Source organism: Coenobita brevimanus, chromosome 61 (assembly GCF_032717465.1).
Source record: "Coenobita brevimanus isolate Jiangsu-jjx chromosome 61, ASM3271746v2, whole genome shotgun sequence".
Classification (NCBI taxonomy): Eukaryota; Metazoa; Arthropoda; class Malacostraca; order Decapoda; family Coenobitidae; genus Coenobita; species Coenobita brevimanus.
The window spans coordinates 38,788,290-38,798,297 of NC_137014.1; the positions used below are offsets into that span (position 1 = coordinate 38,788,290).

Consider the following 10,008-nt stretch of genomic DNA (forward strand, 5'->3'; position numbering starts at 1 on the left):
CCATGCCCTTGTGGCAAATTGCACATGGCCACTCTCCCTCTTCTTTGACAACACCGCCACCAGCCCTAGATACCATCACTTTTGTTTTATCTGCATTTACTCTTAAGCCTTTGTGCCCCATACCATATCTCCACTTCTTAAATCTTTCCTCCGCCTCCCTTTCATCCTCTGCAATCAGCACCAAATCATTAGCATACAACATCTCCCTCGGGAGTCCATTTCTGAAGCCACGGGAGAGGGTGTCAAGTACCATGATAAATAAGGGGTTCAAAACTGACCCCTGGTGCACACCAAAATTCATGGAAAACTCATTGCTCATATCTCCATTCACCCTTGCCTGGGTGCAAGCACCACATACATTGCCATAACCACTCTAACCAGCCACTCCTCAATCCCAGGCTTTCTCATTGCCCACTTCATCAGCTCTCTAGGAATTCTGTCAAAGGCCTTCTCCAAATCAACAAAAACAAAGTAGTCCCTTTTTCCTCCTAAATATTTTTCCTGAAGCTGTCAAACAATGAATATGGCATCAGTGGTACCTTTGCCCGGAATAAACCCAAACTGCATCTCATTAATATTCACTCTTTCTCTAATCATACCTTCTAGAACTCTCCCCATTATGGTACAGTACCTTCATTATCTGGTCTAAAAGCTTTATGCCTCTATATTTTCCTCTTTCCAGGGCTTCACCCTTCCCCTTGAACACATTTACAGTCACACTCTTTAACCAATCATCCGGGACAACACACTCATATACAGTATAATCGTATTTATCAGGTCAGCGACTAACCACACTCCCATATCTCCTGAGACTTTCAACATTTCAGCAGGCAAACCAGACACACCCGCTGCTCTCCCCACCTGCATCCTGCCTACTGCCCCGCTCACAGTAGCAGTGTCAATCAAAGGCCATGGGCGAAACACTGGATCTGCTGGCTCTAAGCCTTCCCTGTCCCAGTCAAACTCCTCATTCAACAACTGGTTTTAATGCTCTCTCCATGCACCTTTAATATCCCCACTGTTCACCACTGTTCTTATTCATTATTCTTCACACACTGCTCACCTATGATATCCCTCTTCTCCCTCTTTATCTGAATAGCCACCTTAAATATCATATTCTTCCTTTCCACATGATGCAGGTTATCAAGTACAAGTCTCTGTGACTCAATTCAAATGTTCATTGTGGGTAAATCTGTGAGCCATTGTTTCTGCTGATCCTCCAATCTTACTCCTAAATGGAGGAAAATCACAGCCAAAATTTTACATCACAGAAAGACCTGCTGTCCTGTGTTAACCCACTAAGCCCACGAGATGCCTTTTTCATTTTATTTTTGCCACTTCCTGATGGTTTTCTTCAGCATAGTATGAGCTTTTAGAACTGGAGATATTAGCTACAGCATTAACAAAACCCTTCAATTCAGGGGACCTTCCTGTAATTGAATAAAACTGTACTCTGGCAGCAAGAATAAGCTAAAAAGGCCATCACACACATTCATGGGGTTAAGTTAGTATTCAAAGCTTTGCTAGACTGCATAATTACTTGTGCTGCTGGGGATTCATCAAACTATCAACAACAGGTCTTCACTTGGTGTAAACCCTTGGTTAAAACTTACTTTCTGCCAGGGGAAGGAGCAGAAGGTGATGAAACCTATGGCTCATGAATGTACAAAAACAATATCTACCATCCACACAAAGAGAGCAAGATTTCTCATTCAGCCAGGTGCACATCATTATGGTATTCCTCTCATTTAGCTATCCCAACAATACAGGCCAAGTTCATCATTAAGTAATCAAGGAAAAGTGAACAGTAAATAGCTATGGATACTCACCTAAATTCTCTCTTTATGATACCGTACCTGGTAATGTTCTGTCTCACATTCACGCTGTAGGGATATGAAACTTGAGGACTGGTTACAATAGTTCAGGACATTTAATGGCAGGTGACCAGCAATGCATGACCAAAAATTCCTCCAGCTGTCTCCCGTGGTTACATACACACATGGCCCTTGGCCTTTAATTTATGCTGCTACTGTGAGCAGAACAGCAGGCAGGATGGAGTTGGGGAGGGCAGCAGGTTTGTCTGGCTTGACTGCTGAAATGCTGAAGGCCTCAGTAGATATAGGAGTGGGTTTGGTTACTGACAGCTTCAGGAAAAGTACAGGTATAGCTATAGGATAAAAAGCGAGCTGTACCGTACTTTGTTTTTCCTGATTTGGAGAAGGCCTTTAACAGACTTGTGAGGTGGTGAGGTGGACAATGAGAAAGCTTGGGATTGAGGAATGGCTAGATAGAGTGGTTATGGCAATGTATGTAGACGCTCGCACCCAGGTGATAATGAATGTTGATTTGAGTGATGAGTTTTCTGTGAATATTGATGTACATTACGGGTCTGTCATGAGCTTCTTTTTGTTTATCATGATGCACAAAACTCTCTCATGTGGCATCAGAATTGGACTCGATGGGAGATGTTGTAGGCCTATGCTGATGACTTGGTTGACTGCAGAGAAAGAAAGGGAGGCAGAGGAAAGACAGGAAATGAAGGATGAATGGGGCAAGGGGTTTGAGAGTAAATGTGGAAAAACCAAAAGTGATGATATCTATGGCTGGTGTAGGAACAGCCAACTCATCTTTTACCTAATTGGTTGGGGTGGGCTATTAAAGCAGAGGGAGTGTGGCCATGTGCAGTTTGCCACATGGTGTGGGATGCAACTCCATCTTGTGCGGTGTTTGTGATTAAAGAGTGAATAAGAGATGTAGTGGCAGTAGAGGCAGACTGCAAAGTAATGCTGATTTTGTGTGTAGTTATGTTGTCTTGGGAACAGCATACAGAGACTGTCAGGCATGAAAGGATTAAGTGTATGGAGGAGTTTTGCTGTTTGGGGGACATGATACCGGTATGTGCTGGAGGTGGGTTTGCTGCTACCTCTGTGGCTAGGATATGGAGTGGAATGAGAAAGTTTAGGGAGCTGTTACCTCTTCTAACATTGAGGGGGCTTTCTCTCCATGCTAAGGCATCTCTGTATGCAGCACTTATTAGAAGTGTAATGCTGTATGGTAGTGAGACTTGGTCACGTGAGCAGTAGAAGAAGATATTTGTAGGATTAAACATACAGAAATGACTATGATTACATGGATGTGTAGTGCATCCTTGACTCTAAGGGCTGGGGGACCTAGGATTACAACTGAAAAGTTGTTACGATGGGACTGGAATGTAATGGTGTTGTGACAAGGAGGGGTAGATTGAGATGGTCTGGACAAGTTGCGGAGATTGAGGATGACAATTGGGTGCGGATGGAGGGAAGTGTGAACATCAGGGGTAGGGCTGCGAGAGACAGGCTAAAAAAAGACTTGGATGTGGTCATACAGTGTGACTCAGGGATAAGGGACTGAACAGGGAGGATGCCAGAGATCAAGCAGCATGAAAAGCCGCCATTAGGTGACCGAGGCCGAAGCAAGCATGCATGTTTGAGCATTTAAAATAAAAATGATGGCACATTTACAAGAAAAGATAATTATCTAGTACAGTAGTTCTTTCTTCTTACTGTAAAGTACACAAACCATGTTTTCTTACTGTTACCCAGCCAATAAGTATAACCGTATACCAGTAAGAGTATGTACCGTACCGGTACCATTTTTTCATGTAAACTGTACCGGTATTCCTGTTATAGTTGCTAGCAACAGCTAGCCACCTGATCAAAGGTGCCATTACACAGCCAGGACAAATGTACAGCATGTATGAAGAAAACTGTCCACCAAATATCACGAATGGTACCATAAAAAAAAAAACACACAAACAAATAATAATAAAAAGGGATGTCAGGCACCTGACCTAAACTGAACCTGACATATTACACAGTGGGTTCTAAATTAATTAAAACTGACTTATGAGAGTAATGCACAGAAGAAGAATTAGTGATATTATTTAGCAAACACATTGCTTTGCATCAAAACACCAAAATTCTTGAATGTACACTCTTATAGATTTTCCATTATTTCTGTGAGAACAGTTTAATAATGCTCATTACAGGGACATTAACCTAATGTGTGTACGTACAGTATATATATATATATATATATATATATATATATATATATATATATATATATCTATTGCCAGACACCATAATCCCTTAAGGGGTGGCCATTTGACTTTGAGTTATTTGTTTTAAGGGGAGGGGCACTAACCCTCCACCAACCCACTTGTTCACACATAGGGAGCACGTATGGTTTGGTTATATGGTTACCACCCAGCGTTGTAAATGGTTTCTTGGCTTACAGGAAACCATTTGGCTTGTCACTCAATGTAAAGCCACCTGTAAAGGAAAGAAAAGCAATAAGAAGTGAAAGGAAAGATGCAAGAAATAGGAAGAGAGGAGGGGAGGCACAGAAAAAGAATGATAAAGGCTAAGAAAGAAGTAGGCAGCACTACATCAAGTGAGTGGATGATGGTCGCCACCACCTATATATATATATATATATATATGGCATACAGACTAGGATAATGATGCATTTAACTGAACCCAAAGTGCATGAATACTGTGCATTTTTTGGTATAACTTTAGAAGTAACCAACGTTACCAATTTTCATTATATTACGTCCCTGAACTATTCTAACTAAGACTTACCCTTTAAGCCTAGTTTCAGTTGGGGGAGCAAATTTTGTAGGGATAGTCATATAGTGACTTAGGCTGTCGCTCAGTAACGGATGAATGTTGCGCCATATTGGCTGGTGCAGGCGTGTGCATTCGGTCTATGTCAGGCTCTAGATCAGGCATAGGTTAGGTTAGGTTAGGTTAGGTTAGTTTGGGTTAGTTTAATGCAAAATAGTGTATTTTTAATTAATCTTGATCTTGATTTTGGGGGATAAACCCACTTTTGGAAATGTTACTCAAAATTCCAAAAGGGGGATTTTCCCCCAAAAATGAGGGTCAAAACTAATTAAAGCACAGTATTTTGCATTGGAAACCATAAAAAATATTATAAAAGAAAACGTTGGTTACTTCTAAAAATTTACCGCATTTTTGACTGGGCTCAGCTTCCTGCACTTTGCTATCAGAGTTCATAAATATCAAATTCCTCCATAATATCTTCCAAAGCCGCCTTCTTTCCCCTACCAAGGGAACTTCTGAAAGCACTACCTTAGGCCTCTCAAACACTGTGGATAGCCTACTACCAGTCCTGCATTATGAGCTGTCAACACATTAGTGTACCTTCTGCGCCATATTACAGTCCAAAGATCATCATCATATGTTCATCTTTTCATCATAATCCATGAATAAGGTTTGTCCACGCATCAACAAGACTAACAAACACAACACTACGATACCTGAGCATTCTGCGGACGCTGATTGATACTCCTGAGATCTATACTGTCCTCGTCGATGATGTGGAGCAGCTTACATATCATCACGCCATCCCTAAGGAATTTACACAAGTTTTGGAGTTTAGCAAAGGGAGTGTTGAGTACATGATCACGACTAATTAGGCCAATTCGTGCGAGCCAGTCAGTACATTCTCTCCACTCCTCCCCCATGTTGACTGAATCACTATTGCCACAACCTGCAGTTTGTTTACCTCAGCTTCACGCCGCCACGTGTTGGCAACACTTGTATATTTTCATTCAGGACGTGGCTATTCACGTTAGCATATTCATGTGATTTTACGGTGCATCATACAGTGTAAGAAGGCAACGTACTCGCCAAAGAAAATTTAATCTCTTGAATACACTTCCCTGCAAGCGGAAAAGAGGTGCATTTAAATCGACCACCCCGCACAGTCATTCATTCATTTTACACTGGGTAGTAGTAGTAGTAGTAGTAGTAGTGGGTGGGGTGTGCTCCACAGGTAAAGAATGGACAAGGCATCACTGAAAGCTGATCTCATCCGGTATGTACTCTTCTATACAAGTAAGTTAAACGCATAATGTAGGCCTACAGTATGCAAGTAAGCTGTTACGTTTGGCTTTCTCGTGTCTAGGAAAGGACGGACAGTCAGAAAAATACGTATTATTATCTTAAGGTTTTACGAATGCCTGCAGAAAATTGAAACACCCCAAACACACATTGGTAACGGATACTTGTGTTTCACCAGTTAAAAGTTTTCCTCAGACTGAACTGCGAATAATTGTTTCTTTGGCTGTCCACATTAATACTGTGTTTTAACTCAACGTATGTATCTCCTTGCAAAAATAATTAGATCGTAAGAAATTACCCTCTAACCATCCACTGAAATACTAAGGATCTGAGTATTCAGTGTAGGGTTCAGTCACCTGAATAAAACAGCCTAACTTGTTGGAACGAGTAAATGACCTAAAAACATTTTTCGGAACAGGAAAAGTGATTGCACTCACCTATGCCTGAGGAAAGAATTTTTGCATGATGTGAGACTCGCGTTGATTCTGAACGAAACTGATCGTTTGTGTAGGTCAGTAGGGCAACTTGACTGGATGCAATCACTGCAAAACATAAATTATAGAGATCTTTCTGTGCCCATTAGGGGTAGAGTATGAAAATCAAGGCAAGCTTACTAACGATCGGTCGCAGGTCAAGGAAAAAGGGCAAATTCAGATGATTGTCCTTTAGTCCATTCGTAGGGCGCACGTGCTGTTCTTTTTTTTCTTTTCTTTCTTTTCCGCGCTCGCGGAACGGGAGTGGATGTTACTTTTGAACACATTGTAATTCACCGGGTCGGTCAGGATCACTTGATGGTCGTGATCGTCAGCTTTTACCCTCCCGGAAGGGAGCTGAGAGCTCATATAGTCCGATCTAAGGGCAAGGCTGTGACCTTCACACATGCACACACCCGTCCCCTTGCTCAAGGGGGACAGTAACCACCCACTTCGTCAGTGAAACTTTTCGCAACCTGAGCGAGGCGTGAACTCCCGTCCACCAGTTGGCAAGCGAGAGCGTTACCACTGCACCAGCGAGCGGTGTGGTGTGTGTGTGTGTGTGTGTGTGTGTGTGTGTGTGTGTGTGTGTGTGTGTGTGTGTGTGTGTGTGTGTGTGTGTGTGAAAATAAACACTTTATCCCATTTTAGCCAAACTGTGGAGGGACTGATGGACCGACAAGTAAACTTTTTTTTCTTTTTAGAACAATAGGTCAACGGCCAAGGTCTCAAGGCTAAGTCAAACACTGACATAGTAAAATAAACTTACACAGTCTTTATCCAGTTTAGATCAAACCTGGGGGAAGAACTGAGAGTAAGGCAAGAATGAAGTGATTCAATTTTGAGAACAATCAGTGATGGGTCAGGGGCAAAGCTCAACCCTAGTGTGTCTTTAACAAATAAAGTCTCGATCTGATTTCAGCCAGACATGGTGGAAGGGTTGTGGGTCAATTAAGGAGTAAACCTATTGTCGTTGGGAACAACAGAACAAAAACCAAGGTCACAGGGGAAGGTCAGCTTAAACAGTTTTTAGCTGATTTGTACCAAACTTTGTGAAAGGGTTGGAGATAAGGGGAGAAAAAAAGGGTACGATTTTGAGAAGTCAAAGGCAAAGGTCAGTGGGAAAGGCTAAAGACAAAGGTCACAGGGTAAGTTCAAATCAGTTTTTATCTGATCTGAACCAAGCTTGGTGGAAGGGTTAAGAATCAGGCATGAACGAAGGGATTCAGTTTTGAGAGCAATTAGAGGTCAGAGCCACAGAGCAAGCTCAAAGTTGGACCCGTATGTCTGTGTATGGACAAAATAACTGCAGCAGATTTTATATGATTCGAAGCAAACTTGGTGGATGAATTGAGGATCACTCCGAGGTTGACCTATAGTTTTTGTGAACAATAGGTCAAAGATCAAGGTCACATGGCAAAGGCAACTTAATCAGCCTTAGGTGATATAGACTAAACCTTGTCGAAGAGTTCAGGTTAAAACAAGGATATATATTTTTTCATTTTGGAAGCAATCAATTAAAGGTCAAAGTTACACGGAAATGCCATAGGTCAAGGACACTGGGCAAAGTCGACTCAGACAGTTTTGATCTGATCTGCAGCAAAGTTGGTGGAAGAGTTAAGGGCTCGGCAAAAAAGAAGTAATCGATATTTAGAGTAGTCTGCCGATGGGCAAGGTCACAGGGCAATGTCAAATATTCAGTCAGACCAGTTAGTGGGTGCTGGTGATCAACTCTTTCAGTGCTCGTTTTTTCTGTACAATGCACATTAATATTTCTGCTGAGTGTAAAAGATGTATTTATCTTAGAAGGGAATAATAACATAGAAAAAATAATCTGTACGTGCGAAATTAATGGCTAAAGATGTGCTAGAATGCCTACTAAGCTCGCGAGAATTCGGCTCATTGCTCCTATTCTCGTTGGAATAGGAATTCGTAAGTTTAGCATCTCTCCATCAGTTATTTACTTTAAGCCATATCAGTAATTAATATCTTGTCTCTTGTGCCCTTTCTTTCTGATAGAGTTTACCTCAGTAACATACATGCTGATGTTAAAGTGTAGTCTGCCTATTTATCACCACTTTCCCCATCAGGAGCGTACGGCCTTGACATTTAAAGCGAAGGTGACCATTTCTGCTTTCCCATGAGCGGCATTATGTGAGCAGTAAATCCCAAACTTGCCTCAGATATAAACCCTTATTGGCCCAAACCAGTTGGAGAGCCTTAGTCCACTAAACCATCTGGCATCCTTTGGTACTGTACATGCAAACGCAGAATTTTTTTTCCTCAAAAAGACACACGAGGATATTGGGGTTTAATGTGCAGAATAAATCGCTTAAAAAGAGATATTACGAAATCTCCAAAGTTATCGTACTAAAATACCGGCTTTAGCTTTGCTCTGGAGATTTTCAAGCACCTCTTCATTACTATTTTTTTTTTTTTAATGGCTGATCATTATTCTTTTGCATAATATTAACAGACTCTGTATCGACATTGGTGGTGGAGAGGGACGCCTTCACGTGATGGCAGCGATATAAGTGGGCGGCTCCACTGCCAGGATAAACAAACGTCCCTCAGCTCCCTCCCAGTCTCCCCCAGAGGAGAGGGTGGTCTGAGAAAGGAGGAGGACTATAACCTGCGGTCCACTGGGTTCACATTTCAGATGAACTTGGGGCTACAAGTACAACAGCAGCAGCAGTATCAGTAGCAGTAATAGTAGTAGTAGCAGCAGCAGCAGGAACAACAACAATAACAACAACAACAATAACAACAACAACAATAACAACAACAACAATGACAACAACAACAATTACTACTACTACTACTACTACTACTACTACCACCACCACCACCACCACCACCACCGCTACCACTACTACCAGGTACTAGTACTACTACTACTACTACTGCTACTACCACCACCACTGCTGCAGTTGCCGCTTCTGCTGCCGCTTCTGCTGCTGCTGCTGCTGTCGCCACCACCACTGCTGCTGCTATAATAACAACAGCAACAGCTGCTACTGCCACTACTACTACTACTACTCGCTGCCGTTGCTGCTGCTGCTACAAAAATAAAAGACGAGAACAGTGAGATATTGCTAAACCGGATGTGCTCGAAACATGGGTTAGCCTAACCTTTTGATAATTGAAAGTCCTTTCGGGTGAGTGAAAATTGTTAGGATTTATTAGTAGCCTAAGTCTTGTTAAGTCTGAGTGCGTTTTTTGATGGTTTTCTTGCTGGTACCAGACGATTTTACCCGCTTTTGGATGGATAGGAAGATAACAGACAGACAGACAGACAGACAGATTGATAGGTAGATAGATAGACAGACATAACTAGATAGATGGATGGAAAGACAGATGAGCTAGAAAAGTAAACAGATGAGAAGGATTAATACCACTGATGGGAGAACTGACTCACAAACGATAGACAGCTTGACATAAAAACACAGATGGCTAGATAGACAATGAAAGACAGATAAAATAGCAACAAGCAGTCTGTTACTTCTCCTTGCAAGGTGTAGGGACCCGAGGCTAGGATAATGGAGTCCAAAAATGTAACTCCTTCAGGCCGAGGACTTTTTGAAAAATATGTATTAAAATTCTGGTGACTGAAAAGACGAAAC

General features: G+C 41.9%; 1 protein-coding gene across 1 annotated transcript in view; it reads right to left on the bottom strand.

The window, feature by feature from the left end:
* The window catches only part of Vav (Vav guanine nucleotide exchange factor), a 75,030-nt gene extending 69,497 nt beyond the window's left edge, over positions 1 to 5,533 (bottom strand). Inside the window, exon 1 of the mRNA XM_080275448.1 lies at positions 5,327 to 5,533. Within this exon, the coding sequence (XP_080131574.1) occupies positions 5,327 to 5,533 (207 nt within the window). The remainder of the gene's footprint in view (positions 1 to 5,326) is intronic.
* Positions 5,534 to 10,008: the final 4,475 nt, after the last annotated feature.